The 21,478-nt window shown below is 36.0% G+C and overlaps 1 protein-coding gene across 5 annotated transcripts in view; it reads right to left on the bottom strand.

Moving 5' to 3' along the window:
- Positions 1–10,764: 10,764 nt before the first annotated feature.
- The window catches only part of ETL1 (SNF2 domain-containing protein / helicase domain-containing protein), a 34,402-nt gene continuing 23,688 nt past the window's right edge, over positions 10,765–21,478 (bottom strand). Inside the window, exons 12-13 of one of the 5 annotated variants that reach the window (XM_008812858.5) lie at positions 11,239–11,419; positions 10,765–11,148 (exon numbers count right to left, since the gene is read on the bottom strand). In XM_008812858.5, the coding sequence (XP_008811080.3) occupies positions 11,257–11,419 (163 nt within the window). In that variant the 3' untranslated portion in view covers positions 10,765–11,148; positions 11,239–11,256. Of the gene's footprint in view, positions 11,420–21,478 lie in introns of all 5 variants that reach the window. The other 4 variants (XM_008812857.5, XM_088717574.1, XM_026810487.3 and 1 more) reach the window with 4 other exon arrangements.

The raw sequence follows: 21,478 nt of genomic DNA, 5'->3' as shown, positions 1-21,478 counted from the left end.
TGGTTTGATGAATTATTTTCTTGGATATTGGGAGTGAAAAAATGTGATAGTGGAAATTTTATTTGTTGAAAAAGATATATAATTGATTTGCTTGACATATATATTGAGAATGAAAGATTATAATCCGGTGCAAAATCTAGTAGGGATAAGTATGAAATTTTCTTTGAATGATAGTAAAGAAAAGGTTTATGCTAGTAGTTTCAGAAATTTCATTAGGTGTTTGCTTTATGTGACAAAAACAAGACTAGATGTTATCTAGGAGATATGTTTATTGTCAAGATTTATGCGGACACTGAGTAAAATTCATTGGAGTTTAACGAAGAGAATTTTAAGAAATTTGAAATAGACAGATAACCATGGTTTATGGTCACTTCTTCTAAAATTTTGAATTTTTTGTTTGGTCTGAAATTGATTGGTAGGTTTGGTAGACAATCGCAAAAGTACCGGTTGTTCATGTTCAATGATTCTATCATTCTAGGAAGTAGCTTTCCAAGCTATATATGGCTGCGACTTGTGTTATCTGATCTGAAATATAAACAAATGAGGGTGATGGCCATCTAATATGAAAGCCAGTCAACTATTGCAATTGCAAATTAAGAATCCAAAACATTACAACCGCACAAAATATATTGAAATTTTGTACTAGTTCATCAGAGTGCAGATCACAAATGGAGACATCCAGTTGATCCACTACACCATAGAGGAGCAACTCGCCAACATCTTTACAAAGCCATTACCGCTAGCAAAATTTGTGCTTTGCCGAAATAAACTTGGAGTGAAGGATGCCAACGTTACGGGGGAGTGCTAAAAATAACGTCAATATATATAGTACAGCCTGATTCTACGTACGCTGCCAAATGTTTGCCGAATTCGAGTTCCCACAAAAGAATCGGATGGTGTCGAGTATTAGAGTACGAGATAACTTTTATAAATAGTTACCTATCTTGTGATATTTTATTATTTTATTTAGCGAAAGGTTCCCCTATTAGTATATTTAAATATGGAAACGTGAGTAGAGTCCAACCTTTTGTTCATTTTCTCCTAAGCAAGTCTTTCTTTAGTTCTGTACATACATATGTACTACGACAAGCCAAGGTAGAGAGAGTGGATAAGAAAAATTAATTTCTCCACCTCCAAGATGAGCTCTCGACCTCCTTTTTTTTTTTTTTTTTTGGTAAACCAGCGTCTCACTACACATGGATGTGAGTACGCCACGAGCAATCAGAATACAAAACACGATCGAGGCCCTGGGAATGGGGCCAGTGCCATCCCATAAGAAAGTTCTTCCTCTTTTCTCTCTCTATTCTATCTTATTCTTTCTTTTGTTCTTTTATATGTAAGCCCTCTATACACTATCAGGTGCACAATCTTGGGATATATATCACTATAACAAATCTTACACATGTGATCTTCTCAAGCTTTTTCTAGCAGAATAATCACACTTTTGGCATCAAATAAATAATGTCATAAGAGGAGAAAAAGACTCTAGGTACATGGACTCTATGCATCTCGAGCAAATTTTGTTTCTCGAGGCACTGTTCTACCCCCGTAATTTTCAAAAGGAAAGCAAACAATACTCTACTCTATTTTTACATATTAATTTATATTTTTCTTTTATTTCAAGGATAATAACTTTAGATTAGTTATTGAAGTATGCGAACTAATTTTTAGTCATTCATCTCTTAACCACCCACCCAAAAAAAAACCATGCATGTAGCCATGGGGAAAGTCACATGCAGGTGGTTAAGAGATGAATGACTACAAATTAGCTTGCATACTTCAGTAACTAATCTAAAGTTATGCTCCTTGAAGAGATCATGAATGCGTAAAAAGAATGATTTCAAGACTGTGATAAAAATAATAAGGGTTTTTTTGCATAAATATATATCCTTCTAAAAATTTAAATTTGCATGAATACCCTCTTCAAATTTATATTTATTTTTGTACCCTTACAGAAGACTATTTTTGCACAAATGTTTCTTCTAACAGTGTTAATAAAAATTATATTTATTTTAATAAAAAAATAAAATAGAATTTTGAAATTATTTTTTGTCTCCTATCGCGATTGCCTTACAAATGTTTTTTTGCCCATGTACCCATTAAGGATATTTTAGTCATTTTAATTTGAAACCATTAATTTTTTAACAGCATTAGATGTTGTGGGTACCAAATGTTTTACGAAGATATACATGCAAATATTAATTTTAGAAGGATATTCATGCAAAATTCGATATCTAGGAGGATATTCATGCAAAAAACCCAAGTAAAAATCCATACCAGCATTCAATTAAGTGTGTTTCCCTATGTATCTATTTATTTTTTTTCTTCAGTTAGAAATAAATATTCTATCAAAAAGGAGCAAGAAATGCACGAAAATAACATAAACAAATCATGAGTTTGTTTAAAAATCAAAAAAAAAATAAAAAAAAAGATATATGGCTATGTCCATATGGCCAACCCAGATGACACTCGTGATGATGGCGACCAGCGATCGATTGACGTGCGGTGAACCTCCTTCGTCAAGCCCGATCATGACTGGTTAACAAATGTAGGGGACCTTCGTGATGTAAGTGGGGTGGGAGAAGGATAAAGAATTGATATGGTTTGTTGAGAGCAGCAGCAGCATGACAAAAGCCTTCTTGGTTGGAAGATGAGGAGTCGCAACTTTCCACTGATTTTTGTTGGATACGCAGGGGATAAAAATGCCCGGACAAACAAGCGTGGTTCACGGGCAAGTTCCTTCATCACAGCCCTGAAAGACTACAAAGGAAATATTCCGCTATCGAGAGCGACGCACACGAGAGAGAGAGAGAGAGAGAGAGAGAGAGAGAGAGAGAGACTCACTTCAAATTTATCTCATGTGAGGGTGCTAATGGATTGGGTGGTGCCTGGATTTTATCTAATCCAGATCAGTACCTTTCGAGAGGCTTCGGTTCTAATTTTTATTCCATACCCAATTCGTTGAGTGATCGATTGGGTCTAGAAATTGGATGATAAAATTATATTCGGATCGGTTACCCATCAAATATCAAATATTATATCTTTTCAAAATTTAAATAAATAATTTTTTAAAAAAATTATTGTTTTCTCAAAATAAAATATTGAATATATATACTGTAATAACTGGTTTATTTAGGCTAATGGGCCGGCCCGAGAGGCCAATGCCCATTAAGATCAAGCGAGCCCTATTGCTCGTGATAGGAAGAAGGAGAAGACTCCCCACCAGAGTTTTTTTTCTCCTTCGATATCACCGAACGCCGAGAATCCTAGAGTGATCCAAAGATAAGCCAAAAACCCTAGGAATCATCTATTTAAGGCCTTCTCCTCCTCCTTTGAGTTTCATCACCGGAGTCGCCAAAGATCCCTCCTTCGGAATGCCACGCCAAACTGAGTTAAGAGTCCTTCATCTTCTTCTCCTCCTTCTTTGATGTTTTGGGCCTTCATTCCCTTTGGTTTAAGCTGGTAATCGCTGGAACTTCTTCCAAAATAGGGCACCCCTAAAACCGCCACCTTACCAGACTACCATGGTCATAGCCACCGGCCGCCCGCTTTCTCTTCTGTTTTGCCAAGAAAGAAGAAAAGAAGAAGAGGAGGAGAGAGAACCATTCCTTTCTTTCTCTCTTATTTTCTCTCTTCTCTGCTTTCTCTCTCTATAATATCTATAAAACTTAGTATCAGATTCTGTCGACCTAATCTATGAACTCGAGTAGGGGTAAAGGGCCCTGATCCACTCTGGTGTCTGGGCTGCCTACTGGACCGATCATCCTGACCCTTTTGAATGTCCTTGAAACCTTTATTGATGAACCATATTAACTAATCTTGGCCTTGATTGAGTCTAATTTATTGAGCAAATCGTTTAGACCCAACCCCCATGAAACCACCGTATGCCCGGTCAAGCCTTCTCATATTATTTTATTAAAGTAATCAATTAGAAATTAATTTTATTGTTAATATTTTAAATAGGTCTAACGGAGTTGTCTAGTAAAGTCTAATAGTCTAAGACAAAAGTGGTACGTAAGTCTTATAGTCTTTACTAGTTTTTGAACTTGTAAGTAGATGTTATACTCCTTATTATTTTTCAAATTTTTACTTATTTTATGGTATTATGAAAATATAAAAATAGTATTAAATATTGATGATATTATATTTTCTTAAAATCAAGGATCAAGCATATGATATTATGAAATTCATAATTTATTGCAAAATAATGGTTCTATAATTATTTTACCGTTAAGTACTATTTATGAACTAACTGCTCTATATTTATGAAATTTGTATTTTTGTTATGAAAAGAATAATTTTATGATTATTGTACTATTAAATGCTTATTTATAGGATATAAACTCTATAAAGCTATTTAATGTTTTATTCATATATGATTCAAGAATATGACTTAAGAAAAATTGTTTTAAGAATTATTGCAAAAAGATTCTTAGATAGCTATTTATGGCCCTTGAAAGTGGGGTAGATCGACATCCAGTTCTATACGACCCTACCAATTGGTAATAGTAGTTGGTATACGATCCTGCTAGCGAGAAATAGTAGTTGGCATACGACCTTACCAGTGGGTAATAGTAGTTGGCATATACGACCCTACCAGTTGGTAATAATAATTGGCATATGACCCTACCAGTGGATAATAGTAGTTGGCATACGATTTTATTAATAGATAATAGTAGTTGGTGTTTGTCGGTTATAGGCCTGTCACGGGTATAATAGTGATCTTAGCATTTAGTCTGAGAGTAGTAATATGATCAATAATATAGTTAAATAGTAAATAATATATGATTTTATTTATGCTCTACATTTAGACTATGTTTACGACATATTAATGATTTATGTATGCATGATTGACTTTATGACTTTATCATATAATACTATGATATGTTCTATTTTACAATAATTATTATTATTTCTATATAATATATTGATTCATGCAAAAAACTTATACTTGATCTAGTAAGATAATGAAAGGTTTACTAACTAAGCTGTATTACTCATAAATCTTTATTTTTATTTTTTACTCTCCAGACGAATAGGATCAATAAGGGCGAAGAATAGTCCAAGCTTAGAGTTCGTACGAGCAAGCTTGGCGATCTATATACCAGAACTTTAGTTCTTCGATTGATAATGAATTTATAGCTTAGTAATTTTTTAAATTTTGAGGATTATGTGGTTGGTATTTATGTTTGGATTTGGATACTCTAAACCAATATTGGTTGCAAATTATAGATAATGAAATTAGATTCCTATTTATTCTAAATATTTGAGATGGATTTGAAAGTTGAATATAATGTTGGCTTCATATTATCATGGGTTATATCCCTCGGTAGTACGGCTGTGTCATGCTCCAAATCTGAATTATTACAAATGGTATCAAATTGTTAAGGAAATAGAGTTTGGCATGTAGACAAACCAGACATTCCGTTGAAGTACCAGGGCTTGTTAAGACACCCAACCAGTTTAGTTTACAGAGAAAAGAAGCAGAATAAGAAGAGATTATGGGTGTGTTAAAGAGTTTGCGGAAGCCACAGCATCATGATCTCAAAGATATCATTTGTCGAAACTTGGCATATATATATAGTGAAAATGCAACACCCTCCAATGATTCTCTCCAGCCTTTTACTATTCGACAAGCCCCATCCACGTGGAAGACATCACATTAGTGGGGTAATCGGACGTCTAAATAGGCCCCTCGGCTGAACGTGAAATTAATGTGTTCCTTCCAACCATATAATAATAGAATTCATGTGGTGGAAATTAGTTGTGAAAAGAATGTACGGTGCATCATGAAGTAATCAACCTATCAACTCACATCAGATTTCCGGGTAATTTCCAGGCTCGTCTATATCATGGTTTCTAGCTATGACAAGTGTTAGAAGAAACTTTTACAAAAGAAAAGTTGGTACGTAGAGATGTTAATGGAGGCTTTAAGCCATCAGGACAGTCCACAAGAGTCCAATCGGTTGTTAGGATTTTTACCTTTAACGTGATCTTTTCTTCAGGCAACGGACCTGCCAAGCCATTTAATTATTTCTTTCCCATGTAATCATGGCTATTCTCCTTTCCGGCGAACGAAACTTAGAAAGAAGGTGCCGCAGGACACCAAGAGAACAATTTCTTAGATTTGGATTGACGAGACCTCACGAGAATAGCGAGCCGATGGGGATCACCGGCGGGGTCTAGGGACAAACTTTAGCCAACAATGATGGACAAATGAACAGGATCTGGGAATGACAGGTCCTATCGTTTGTGAAGAGTATTCACGTGCCCAAAGACATACCAAATCCAGCATAAAAAAAAGCTTTGGTAACTCAAAGATGCGTTTGCAGTGACTTCAAGGAGCATGCCATATATTATGGCAAAGTGAATTGTGAAACATAGGCAAATTAAGGACTTTGTTTAAGCACTATTTTTAAGCCTCATTTGAATAAGTTTTTTTAAAGGTCAAAAAATATTTTCTAACTCTTCAAAAATACTTTTAGATAAAATATAAATATTTGATAAAAATTTTGAAAAGTTGTTTTAGTTTTTTTATAAAGCTAAAAATAGTTTTTTAGGAGAAGCTTCATTTTGGAGCTTTCTGAAAAAAATACTTTTAGGTCCGGTCAGAAAGCTGTTTTTTTTAACCAACATACCTGTGATAAAATATAACAATTACACAAAATGTCCTATTAGTAATTGTTTAACCAATTTTAGCACCTAGCTTGGAAATTTGTTATATTATAAAAAAATAATTTATGCTAATAATTATAATATTTTATATCTTTATTATTATATTATACTATAAATATAATATTATATATATATGTTATGTTAAATAATTTAATATTATATTAAATTATTATGCTATAGTATACAATATTATATTACTATATTATAATAATATTATATTGCATTACAGTACATATTATATATTTATGTATTAATACATATTATATTTTATTATGTTCTGTTGTATAATACTATGCAATATCCTTTATGGTCATTTTGTAATACCAAAAGTATTTTTTCATTTTGTTTACCAAACACATGTTAAAGTGGCACAATACTTTAGAAATATAGTTACCAAACAGCAAACAGCTTTTTATAAACATTATACTTCAGAAAGCTCTACTTCCAAAAGCTCTACTTCTAAAAGCTGTACTTCCAATAGCTTCCCCAAATGGGGCCTACGTTATGAAATTACTCATCCAAAATACATGACATTAAAATTATAACCATTAGATTTGAGCTTAGATTTTTTGAAAAACAAAAAAAAACTAACAGCCATATAGTTGTTTTTTTTTTTTTTGAATCACTCAGTCCAACACCAAAGTCCAAGAGAAATGAAGATTGAATGCATCTATCCTCGTCCTCCTTGTGAGTAATGCAAGAAGGTATATTTTGTAAAAATTAACAGCAATTGTAACATTACAGGAACCATTAAAATGATTCATGATTCAAAAAAAAAAAGCTCTAACATGAACAACCTTGAACTATTATTCAAGTGATGCTAATTATTACATAATGGATTTTCAGATGGGTCTTCTATCTTTCTTTTCAAAAAATTTGTGTCATCCAAGCCATGGTGTGTCAATATAGTGCTATCACCCCATGATAAGATGTGAAACTCTAAATAATAGAATTGGACCTACATCCAGTGAATTAAACAGTCGGCCTGCTTGTGATGGATGAGCGTCATCATAGAGCTCATCATCCATGCGTAGGCCATATTAGAAGAGAGTTTCCACTTTCCTAAACACCCTAAGTTAAAATCTTTGTCACAATCACCAACTCAATGGATGTGGACCTTACTGTGGCAAAGTCTTGCACTAAGGCTACATGTATATGAGATCAAAATGCAAACCATAGCCTTAGGAAAAATATACATTTTTGGACCCGGTCTGTAGCATAGAAGAAACAATCTTCAAATTATATAAATATTGGTAATTTTTCTTCTTGATCAATTGTGTGTATATATAGGATGGAGTTACGATGCTATATATTTGAAACGCTCCACTGCATGGTCAAATTTTTTGATTCTGTAAAAGAATCCAAGATCTATTTATTAGAATTAAACATACACCAGCATGGTTCCAACATATACTGTAGCAGATTCTGACCATGACTTACAGTGGACTAGGCTTAATACAACCCGCCTGGCCAAGTTTTTTCCAAAGATTTGGTCTATATATATATATATATATATCCTGGGAATCTTCAATGTACCATCATTAATTTGGTGTTATGTGTGCCAGCCTCCAGCTATTGAGTGAGACCCGACCATGACAATGATGGGGATTGGAATCCGATGCCGTCCGAATCTTTTCAATTATTTCTTTGGAGGAAGAACTCATATTTTCTACGTGTTGTGGTCGCACTTGTCTAATATAACGAAGAAGAAGAGAAGATAGAAAGAGAATATGGGACCCAGAAAATCGTACACAAAGAAGTGGACCTGATAAAATTCCAAGCTTTATCAACCAAGCACTAGTGGGCCAAATGGTTGTTACCTTGTCTGTCTAAACTTTTGTGTAGGCCACTAAAGGGCCAGTTTGATGACAGATCATGACTCAGACCCAACCTACATAGGAAAGAGACTGGCTGGTTTAATTTCTTTGATTTAGACTGGTTTCAACTTTCTTAAGCCAGTTTTTGACTTAGACTGATTCTCCTTTAATAAGTTGCAATCAATCCTAAGTTTCAATTTTCTTAAGCCAGTTTTTGACTTAGACTGATTCTCCTTTAAAAAGTTGCGATCAATCCTCTCATAAAATTATCACCACCTTTTTCTCAAAAAAAAAAGAAGACAAAAACAAAAGAAGAAGAAATTATTATAGTCATCTCACAATTAGAGTTGTCAATTAAAATTGGATTTGTTTGTTCATTAAAAAAAATCAAATGGCTTTTATAAATAGGTTCTTATAATATTGAGACACCAGCACAGCTCCTGATGAATTCAAAATTTACTTCTGGTTGGGATTTTGTGGATTAAATGTAACCGTAGCTTATAAGAAGGCTATTTTGATAATCTCAGAGCCAAGCTTGTAAAGGATGATAGACTTCACAGGCAGGTCTTGAGATGTGGGGCTCCCAAGAGCCTCTAATCATAACTAATTCTTTTGCTCGTAGAAGGATGATCATGAAGAGTGAATGCTCCACCTTACTAATAATTCTTGCACAAGGCGAGACGATGTCTGCGAGGACTAATACCCTGGTTAAAGACTGTCAAAAGATGAGTGTGGAGTTCTCATATTCATGTCTACTGCAAAGAAAATTAGGCGGCAGGCCCGATTGCAGATTATGGGAAACAACTTCAAACTGCGTGATTTTTTGATGTAATTTCGTAGACGCAGATGTATCAGCCGAACTCCCTCAATCAAGGGGAAGAAATATCTGATCATAGTGAACTCATACCTGATCACAACTCAACACTTATCCACCCAAGTTCCTAAGAAATCAACAAATTGACACGCCAAACCTAGCCTTACTAAATAACCTAATTCAACTGCTCATCATTGACAAAATTAGCATCAGAGATGACTCCAACCCTACCATCAGATGACAGTTTTTTTCATTTTTTATTATTTTTTTGTGGTTATAAATAAGACTAGGCTCTCTTTTTTCTACCCTATACAATCCCTATCCTTTGGCGGCTGACTCTAACAGGAATCGAACCGCAGCCTTCTTGCCTAAGTGGCAAGAAAAGAAATCATGAACTGACACTTGCAATTTTATCTTAGAAAATTTTGCAAACAGAAATCCTAACCCTCAAAACCTAATGAGGTTCTATCATTGGATTATGATGTTATGATAGAATTAAAACATATGATTCAAATGATATGTACATGAACCATCCTGAACTACACAAAATAGTGATTAACTATATAAAGTGATTGGTAAGAATTCGCTTCTTAAGTTGCAAGAGGGTAATAAAAGAATATCAGTTATACAATGAAACCAAAACTATGAAGACCAACATAATTTAGTTCTTGCATTTAGGAGGGAAGATAGAGAAGTTTGCCTCCCAATATTTCAAGTGTGTACATCAAGTATATGATTACACAATCTCAAGGCACAAGCATATGCAGGACTACTCACATGCACCACAAGCATGCCGAGGATGGGAGAAGGATCACGTGCATGGCACGTTCCGGGATATGGTAGCATATCAGTTAAGCTGGTATTCTGAAAGAAAATAAAATGGAGAGAATAAGGTAATCATGAGTTTGTTTGTTGGATCAATTAATGGTCCCAGATCTTGCCCACATCTGAAATGAATCATATTTCTCAATCCAAGCCTGAGCAAATGATTTTATAGGGACAAGACCAGGTCATTTTCCAATCAGTTTCTTGTCAAAAGCATGTCGATCTGATCATTTCCAATCCAAAAATTGGTACAAGAAACGAGCATGAAAAATGAACTTTCACATGGATCATAGATTACCCCAATTCCAAATTTGTGTGAGAAAATTTGCATTTAGATTCATAGGTGACCAGATTCTTTTATTCTCTAAACTTTGTCGCAATATGCATGCGAATACAACATGTTCCTATCAGAAGAAAGGAAGGGAGCAAAAAGATAAGCTAATTCATCATAATCTTGACAGAGGATAAAATGTTAATGACTGATGAAAAATAAAAGCAATGATTAAACTGTAAACATGATCAGTAAACCGATCTTAGAACTGTTAAACGTCTATGGTCCACCTTTTTTTATGATAAAGATACCCAAAAGTATCTCACAGAGAGAGGAGAGAGAGAGAGAGAGAGAGAGAGAGAGATCCAACAGTCACCTGCCAATTGCCACTTGACATTGTTTTTAGTCGACTTTTATCCACACATCAAAAATATAGAACATTTAATATAATCTTAAACACTCAAACTTCAATGGGGCAGCAAATATTTGTGGATTCCCTTGGAACCAATTTTCTGTGTTACACATGTATAATATCTTTCTTCTTTCTTCTTCTGTTTTTTTTTTTTTTTTTTTTTTTTTTTTTGAGGTCACAGGTCTATCATCTTAACATGGAGAAACATTTGACCAGACAATGCTGGCATACTCTGTACCCAATTGAAGAGTCAGACCAACATATAGAGACCGAAACTTCCATTTTAGTGGAGATTAAATGAGCCAACCACCGGGAATTGAAGCAATGAGACCTGCTGGCCAATGAATGCTGTAAATAAAATCTCTTAACCAATAGATTGTGCTTCAAAAATCATATGCCGAATAAATCAAATTCCTCAATTAACCTTGATAATCAAGTCAGTTCACACAAGAAGAAGAGATGATAAAATATCTCCCATAGTCCTCTCAGGCACATCGTTTTCATCATTCAGCTCTGCACCAGACTCGAGCACCGCAGCATCCAAGACCAGTTTCCTCCTTGCAATCTCATATATGTTCTCATCAACAGTGTCCTTGGTAACAAGCCTGCAAAGAGTTGAGATGAAAATGTTTCTATTAAGAGATTCTGAAATCCTCAGTACTGCAGATTCAGAACTGCAAACATATCAAGTTTCCTTCTCAAATTACAAATTTATACCAAAATTCAAATGTAAAATTAATTAAGCTTATTGGAAGTTGTCTTTTTTCACAAGCAATTTCTGAAACTCCATGACTGTCTCCAGAATACATTAGCTTCATGAATCATACAGTAACATGCACAGTAATGAAGATTTCGAGGAATTGATTCAAAAAGAAAGCTTCTATCTTTTAAGTAGAAAAATGATGCAGTAAAATAAAATGTGAAGGTATAATGGCTACCATACCCAAGTAATTTTCAGAAACTGATTACGCAGTCATAAGCAGCAACTATTGAGTAAATCATGTAAGTACAAAAAATCTCATGATTGATCTTCAAATTTTATATCTGGCAGGGATAAATTAACATCATATAACAAATTGGACTGAATTAATGGAATATTACATAGACTAAAACACAACCTATACAGCTTACACGAGGCCACAGCAAATTTAATCCATAAAAACTTAGTTGAATTGATAGCAAACAAGTTAAACCACATATGTCGTAGCATTTGTTTAACGATAATGAAAAGAATGAAAAGTTTTATATGTCACCGTCTTCAATAGTGCAAAGGGTTGGAACTAGGCTAAGCTGGGTTGGGTTTTCATCAAGCTTGAGCCTGAATTTTTTGGGGTTGGGCAATCCCAAACCTGATCCAACCTGAATGCCTGGATGAGCCAGACCCAACACCGTCCTTATGACCTGGAAAAGTCTGGGACTCCATTGCCACTATGCTACTTGTAGCTAGGTCATTGTTGTGTTGTTCACCACTCACCACCTAAAAAATTGCATCCGCCGTTCACCGCCACTACACCACCCACCAGACACCATATCTTCGACCGCCTCGTTGAAGAGGAGAGAAAGAAGAGAGGAAGAAGGGGATAGTGAGACGAGGAACAATGGCTAGCAAGGGTGATGGGCGGGATGGAGAAAGAATGTGCGCGCGCGCGCATGTGTGTGTGTGAGAGAGAGAAAATAGGCAGGATGGGCATTGAAGCAAAGAGGTGGAAAAAAAAAGGGAAGGGGAGCATGAGGGTGACGGTGGGATCAATGCGGAGAGGAGAGAGAGCGATGAGGGAAAAGAAATGGCAAGGGGGAGGAAATAAAGAAAGAACGAGGGTTACAGTATGGGGCGAAGAGAGTGGAGCAATGCATGGGAGGTGGGGGTAACTTAAAGACTTAGGATTTGGGGACTCAAACCTAGGCTTCGAATCAAGCTTAGGGCCAAGCCTAATTTTTGTCTAGTCTCTACAACTCGAGCTTGTATTCAACCCGGCCTAGGCCCAGATCCAACCCAAAGCCATTTGGCCCAACATGCCCTAAGACGGCCAAGGCCTAGATCCAATGCTACTAGTAAGGGTGCAAATGATTTGGGTCCAAAACTTGACTTGACTCGACTATTACTGAGCTCAAGTCGAGCTCAACTTGAACAGTTTTTTGAGTCACACTCGGGTAGTGAAATACTTGGCTCGAAAGCTCACGAACCTAGTCGAGTATAAATATTTTTAATAATATTATTAATTTAAGATTTTAAAATATAATATTTATATGTTTTTTAATCAAACCTAACTTCTAACTTTTAACCATATTTTTTTATTATGACCAAGGCTCAAATTACACATTCACCATACTCGAGCAATACTAGAATGTGAGGTTATGGTCTCTAAAGATAAATAATGAGGGTAGACCTTGGCACAACGATAAGGTTACTCTATTATGACCTAGGTGTCCCGAGTCTGAAATACAAAAACAGCCACTGCATGCTAAGGTAAGGCGACGTACATCTAACCGTTTGCAGATCCTGCAGTGACAGGAGCCTCGAGCACTAGGATGCCCTTTTAGAAATGGAGATACGTAACAACTCTTATTACATTCCATCATTTGAATTTTTACATCATAACCCAAACACATCACATTTTATAGGCTAGGAAATGCTAACTTTCCTGATTCTTCATCCACCGAGGACTTTAATAAACACAACTATTAATCTACCAAGTACACCTCATAAACTCATCATATTCCAAGTGCCTTTTCAACTATTATAGCATAAATCTAGAACAAGACTCCTCCTTTACCTTGATGCTTCAACTGGATCTTCGACTAGTAGACCTTTAACTATGCCAAGTAGGATATGTCGAATTCCCCATGTAGAGAATCAAGTTTACTTTCCAACAGTTATATATTTTTGAAAAAAGAAAGGTTCGTTATAGGCATCATATAACTATTAGAAATTTTCAATTCATTATTTTTACAAAAATCTTGTTCAAAAAGGTTGTAAACTACTAGATGCAAATGATCAACAAATCTATAATAGTATCAGATGCAAATTCTTGATAAAGTCCTTGACTTGCCAACTCGCGCATTCGTTATGCCTCCAACATTATGATGACATAGTACCAATCATGACAAAAATAGTTACAGCATAGCTAAAGATTGGAGCATCTTGATCATATAACTGCCAAGATGCATGATGATATCGTCGTCCATTGATGCTATTTAAGTGGACGATCAGGAGCTAAACTTGGCAACTTAAATTTAAAAGACATTTTCATTTACAAGTGAAGCGATATCCAGGGTTTCTTTGGCCAATCATCATTATCAAATAACACAAGACAATATATTCTAATTTTTAGAAACTGTGAACGAGACAACTCTGACTCCCAAAATCCTATGCAACAAGCACTGGTCTCAAAGTCTGAAAGATGGCTGGTTTTGGATGTCAAGGAAAGAACACAAGTTGTTTTATACAGAATCAATATGTCATTAGTTTTCATAGGTAGCAATAAATCAATGTCAAAGTTTAAGCACAAATATTTCTATTCAATAATTTGCAAAAGTAAGTAGGTGTCCTTAAAATTCACTCATTTAGGTCATCATCATGATCCAAATGACTCCATATGGATAAGCATAACCTTTAGTATAAGAATTGATCATATTCGATGCTTGAGAATGGGGTTAAAATGGAGATGGATGACTTCCATATGAAGATACATCGAGATGTAATGTTTTTGTTGGTCAGTTGAGTGCAAATCACCTATCAATTATGAGGGACATAATATAAAATGTAAATTTTAAATGGTGGGGAAGAACAAAATGAGCATGCAGAAGATTGGCTGAGAAGAGGTTTCAGGAATCAGACTCAAACTCATTAACATCAGAACATTTTAGGTTTATCACCTTCACTTTAATCAAGTGCAATGTGGATGTACACACATTCTTCGAGCTATCAATGCAATTGTGTGTTTATGCATCTGAATGATTCCTGGCAGCACATACAACATTGTATGAGAGCTTCTTGTATTGGGACAAAATAGCTGGTTCTAAGGTAGGTAGACAGTGGACAAAACCTGCAAGTTGCTATAACGATTGAATGAAACTTGTTAAGTCAGGCTAACACCCAAACATTTGCTTCCCAACCTAAACCTCAAGGCCAGCAAGTAAGGTTCCTCCCTTTGGGCAACAAGCAAATGACCTGTAAAGAGTCCAAAATGACATGCTTCTTGTCTGACAAATAATACTAGCTTTAACATATCATAGGTTATTCACAAGTGATGAGATGACATACAGCACATTTAGAGAAAAGTTTAAGCACACTAAATTTAGAGGAAATACATTCATAGAGACCTTTTTACTTCTTAAGACTAAGCTGAAACAGCAGAGGGAAGGAGATTACTGGAAGCAACACTTGAGTTGAATGTTATGGTTATCATTACATGTTGTTCATCGATGAAGAAGGTTTTATAAATCTCTCTCAATGAGTTTTTTTTTCAGAAAAGAGCCTTAAGTATATAAGAAAACGAGATCAAACTCTATCTGGAAGATAAGATGAGTGGATGACTTGGAGATCTGGCTGGTCCAAGGCTGTGTGTATAATCTAGATCAATAAAATCCTGGGTGTTAATAGATCTACTGCAAGGGTGCTGTTCCCTCTATGCGAGAGAGAACTGCATCTTCCATTGCAAAGATTGACATCACATTACAATTCAAGAAGACCAGGAGAAAGTTGTTCTGTAAAGAAGGTCGAGGGTTGAGTCAATCCAACAAGAAGGGATAGGTGACTAAAGGTAATATTTTAAAAGATTTTATGTAATAGATGTCTGTCCAGGAGGCTGCCTCACACTTAGGCACTTGATGAGTGTCTAAGCAGACACTAAGAGGTCAAGAACAATTAGATTTTTTCCTTTTTTAGAAAAGAATTAAATTAAGAGCAAGAAAGATTTCAAAAATTTCCTTGTATGGGAAACTATTTCACTCACCTAAACATGTCATCTCATCTCCTACATGACACTCTTAGATATAGGATAGGCATGAAATGCATCTCAACCCAAGGTACGTTGTCTCGGTACCGGGCCCCGCACCGGTGCCATGCTATCACTGTGTCGGTATGGTACAATGTTGAGCCCGTTCAGCATACCGAATGTCGGTACACCCTATGTGCCATGTACTAGTACCGAACCAATATGGTACGGTACACCTGGTACCATCCGATTCGGTACAATATGGTGTACCATGTCTCCACCTCTATGCCGGCACCATTTAGTTAGATAATATTGTTCTTAAAGTTAAAAAATATTTAGAAGTAAGGTTCGCCATCTCGATACTGGACCTAGTACCGGTGCCACACTAGTACAGTATCGGTATGGTATGGTACAGATAATTTTTTGGCGTACCAAATATCGGTACGCCACTCGTACCGAATACCGGTACCGAACCGGTATGGTACACTCCGTACTATCCAGTTCGGGCCAGTACGGCATTCCATGTTTAGAAGGGATGAATACACAAAATAAAGAAATACTACAACACTAAGCGTTAAAAATGCACAATTAAAACTAGAAGTCATTTTCGGTTACCATCTACATTTGAAGTCTTACAGATGCAGTAATCTAGCCAGTAGTCTTTGAGAGATAAGACATGACTGTTGAAATTTCAGCAGGCATCCATGTTTGAAAGATCATTTCATATGACCTTTGTTGATAATAACTAGACTTTAACCCTTACTACTGTCCATGGTAAAGGAAAAAGGTCAGCCACATTAAATTTGGTCAAAATATAGTAGTCTTAGAGGCATTTTCTCCAACTTGTCTCAGAACTTGGAATGGTCAATCCTCCCAAGATTGAGGCATGGCATGGCATCCAAGCAGGAGCTATTCTTTGTGAAGGTAATCTGCTCTAAATTTCTTTCCTAAAAGGCTCCTGGCCTTGCTTGTTAATTAAATACTTATGAATTTGGTTTTGCTTCTAAATGCAGCCTTGGCCTTGTTTATGGCTCTTTTGGATATGCACTGCTTTCAACATCTCTGATTAAATGATAAATGGTAAAAAGTGGAAAACAATTCTAATGCATCAGACCACTCAGACATCACTAGCACCAAAGTTCAGCTTTAAAATAATTGTAGACAAACTCATATCGAGGCTAAAGGAGGTTCCATTGTCGGATGCACCAGACCAGTACCTCAGCTCTGACTGGTACTCTTGTTTGGCCATTTGTTCGGGATGGTTATGCAAGCTTCCTACAAAGTGTGCACCATAATGACCAAAGGACCTAGGGCCATAGTTGGGGATGATTATCTTATGAATGACGTACAATCTTTTGGAAGGAAGTTCCCCACATGAAAACAAATGTTTTATTACAAAGCACAGAATATGCCATTTTGGAAAGCTATCTACGACCACGCTGGTGTAGTGGTCTGTAAAATGTACCAAAAGGTTAGGCTTAAATCCTCCAAAAACTTCAACACCAGCAAGGATGTGTAGAGACCGGTATTTTTCATATGGTTTTTGACAAGGTGGCATCGTATATTTATTCCACATATCTCAATGCACCAAGCCCAATAAAAAAGTTCCTGTAGAAGAGCAATAAATTTGTCCCTTCAAAAGTAGTTATTGAGTCCTTTGCCATGTTCCTTTCTGATAATAAATTTCATTAATGAGTACTAGAGAATAGAAAAAACATGTTCAATCTCGCCAAAAAAAAATGTCTTATATTTTTTTTCTTCCAAAATTCAAAGCCTAAGACATCCATTTGCATGGCAAGAAGCAAGAAATGTCTTCAGCTCAATGGCTGACACTTGATATTGAATACCTACCTTGTCTTTGATACATACAAGAGTATAGTCTTTAAAGCATTCTATTAGTAAACTTGATATTGAATACCTACCCACTTAGCATTTCTATTAGTGAGCTTGCTGATATCACAATAATTCAACAATCACATATGATTCTTTATCATATGGAATACTCCTTGCAAGAGATTCAATTTTGCATTGAAGGGCATAGATTTACATTCTCAGCCAAGTGCTGCGCGGCCTCCAACATTTAAAGCATCTCATTCCACTTCAAGGACTTCATCAAAATAGAAAGAACAAGAGTTGGAGGCTCAAAGTAACCTTGATCCATCACTCCTAAAAGTGTATGCGCTTGTAGGCCCATGAGGACTATCACCATGGACTTACAAAACATGACAAGCATCTATATAGACAACATCAGACCAGACTTTATCCCTTTTTCCTTATTTTATTTAAAAGAACCAAAGACATGCAACAATCCAACAAAAACAGTTTCTCATTTCCTCTGTAAGACAGTATTTGATATCAATTAAGAGTTTGCCTAAATTGATAGACCTCTCCACCAACTTGGCATGGTTACATATTTCAGCAAACATGCCCATGGTACATCGTACTGATTTATATTGGTGCACACACTACCATACCATACCATACTGGTACATGGTATGGGGGCATATCAAGTGTCAGTACACCAAACTGACACCCATACCAGTCATACCAACATTGTACCAAGATGGTACTGATACAGGGTCTGATACTAAGAAGGTGAATTGTTGAACCTAAAGGATTGATTTTGATAATGCAAAACAGTTGAGTTAAAAGTTGACTAATCCATTTGCTTTGAGTTTAAGTGATAAAATTTCAGAAAGCAAAGAAAAAGAAAGCCTTCAACCACTCTCAAAAGATGATCATCCATCTGAAGCTCCACATGAAGAAGCAAACTCCAAAAGGCTATGAAAATATTCCTTGGAAGCTCACATACATTCACAGAAAATTTCATCCTGAGCTACCTCAAGAGTCGACCCCAGCACACTCTCATGACCGTAGCATCTTCACGAGACTCCAACAGACTGCGAGTCGACCCCAGAACGATCTCAGAGGACAAACAGTAAGCCAAAAAATTCATTACATTGACGAGTCAACCCATGAACTACTCGAGTCGACTCTTGCTTAGCACGAGTCGAGCCAAGATAAAGACGAGCCAACCCGAGAATGGCCACAAAGAAAAGACAGAGAGCCAAGAAAATCACTGCATTGGTGAGTCGACCTATAGAATTCACGAGACGACTTCAGTAAAACTAGAGTCGACCCCAGAAATAGTCGAGTCGATCCTAGAACGGCTACAGTGGAAAGACAAAAAATAGTGAAAGACAGTCTATTAAAGAGTCGATCCCTGAAATTAACGAGTCAACTCCCAAAAATCTACGAATCAACCCCTCTGCGCCTGACAACTGCAACGACTAGTTTTTCTGCAAATCTAAACGGTTATTTTCCTCTCTTAACGGTTCTATTAACTGTCTAACAGCTAGAAATATGTTCCAACCATCTCCAAAGAGTATAAATATATAGGAACACCAAAAAAAACAGCAAGCTTAAGCACCACAAAGAAAAATCCACTAAGATGATAGAAAGAAAAAGAGAGTTTCAATAAGCAAATCATTCTTTAAAGCTTTCATTGTGACCTGAAAGATCACATCCTCAACTTCAGAGAGTTGGTGAAGCGCTTTCAAGAAACATTCAAGTCAACCAACCTAATGTAGCTCCATTTATTATTTCTATATCTACTATCTTAGAGCTATATTTATTGTAACAACATTTAATTCTTTCTATCATTTGTTGTAACAAATTTCTAAAACTAAAACTTGGGGGAAAGGTTTGTCCAAACCTTGAATTGGATTATGTTGAGCCTGAAAAAAGCTCGAGATAGATTTGGGTTGATTGACCTGAAAAATCAACTAGATTGATTGTAAATCCGGAAAGCAATCAGTGAAAGTTTTGGTTGATTGGCCTGAAAAAATCAACTGGATTTGGTTATGAACTTGAAAAACAACTAGGTTATAATCTGGCTGCAGATTATAGTGGAATTTTCAAAAAATCTTGGAGAGTGGATGTAGGTGCAGAGTTGGCACCAAGCCACTATAAACTTTTTGTGTTTGCCTTGCTTATTTTCTTTGTTTTAATATCTTGCATATTTACTTAATGCTTACTTGCTAAAATCATTATTCATTTGTTAAGCATTTAATTCCATTGCATTATTTGTCAAAGTTTTTTTTGAAAAACCCAATTCACCCCCCCCCCCCCTCTGCTTAGGATGCATAGCTGGGCAACATGAACCATGTTCTTGCATGTTTTGATGTGTATTTCCCCTTTAATTTATTAACATCACTTTCACTAAATAACCCAGAATTATAAACTTCCCATTGCAGGTCCTGTCACTTCAACAAATTTGACATCATTTCTTCCACCGCAGCCCTTTAATCTTGATATGTTACCTCCATCAATAAATTTGAGCTACTTCCAAGATTTCCTTGTTTTAGGACTTCTTTTGATACAGCCTCTATAACCATCTCGTGGCCCTGGTTCATTTTTGCTCATTAGGATTTTTCCAATCATATTTCGTCCTTGATAGCTCATGGGAGTAACAATGGCAATATGTGTTAGAAAGCTTACCACCTCATGGGTTGAAAGTGGTTTGAAGCCCAAATCCTTCACATGCTGATCCTAGTAAAGCATTTCTTTTTCTGGGATCAAAGAAAGTGGTCAATGAAAGCTTGCTTTGACTTCTAATGCACTAAGCTCCACATTAATTTCTTCTCGGCATACCTACATAACTTACCAAAAGAAGACTTCCACACAAATCAGGAAACCTTGAAGAGGCCATCTAATTAAAAGGGGAGATTTGGCCTTTCTCTTTTTCTTTTCCTCCTCTTTATTTTTCACTTCTTCATTTACTTCGTCAAGTAATCAGAATGCCTACACAGCATGTGTAAGTCTAAATGCTACATCATAAAAACATTGTTTCTCAACATATATAGCATAGCTATGAGTTGTTTATAATAATAGTACTTCATAGTTTCCATATTAACCAAATTAACAGAGATATGGCACATACCACACTATTCTTCAATTTTAAATTTAATATTAACCATCATGATCTACAAATTGTGAAATGCTTTAACTCATGGCCACCAGTTCCATCTATATTGGCTTTAGGAGATCTACAATTCAATGAGAAAGTCATCTATGTTGGTTTGGGGCATATACTTTTAGTAGACATGGATCATGTGACATGGATTCTTCTCAATTTTAATTACATGCCATATAATTTAAGAAGCAGCAATGACTTGAATCCAAGGTATGTTGTCTCAGCACCGAGACCCATAGTGGTGCCACCCTATTATTGTGTCGGTACACCTGGTATGGGGGCTGGTTCAATATACCGACCTCGGTACGCCCCACGTACCATGTACCAAACTAAACCAGTACGGTATAGTACGCCCTGTACCGCCCAGTTTGGTACGAAATGGCATACCATGCTTCAATCACTCAAGCAATAAAAATATGTACAAGTAAGAGCATGATCTTCCAAGGGCTTGATTAACCTAATGAGTTTGGAGCCTAGCCCACATGGTTACAGGCTTAGTCTACCATTTGCATGCATGGTCAAGTTTGAACTTAAATCTGTAGATCCATCAATTCACAAGCTAGCCTTGAATTGTCATCATCAATACATTCGGGAGGCCCTAATAATTTTTGAAGGGGAAAACTATGGTGATTCAACAGATCTCTTTCGGCAATTGAACCTTGCATTGGAAATTGAATTACTATTTATCTTTTGGGGAATCAAAAACCACCATGAGAATGCTCTTGGTAGTTACTTATATATTTTTTATTGCA

This window comes from Phoenix dactylifera, chromosome 3, assembly GCF_051530095.1.
Source record: "Phoenix dactylifera cultivar Ajwa chromosome 3, Ajwa_hap1_PhDact_Kaust_v1.1, whole genome shotgun sequence".
NCBI lineage: Eukaryota > Viridiplantae > Streptophyta > Magnoliopsida > Arecales > Arecaceae > Phoenix > Phoenix dactylifera.
The sequence above is the reverse complement of the archived record's forward strand: the minus strand, read 5'-3'. Positions and strand labels throughout refer to the sequence as shown.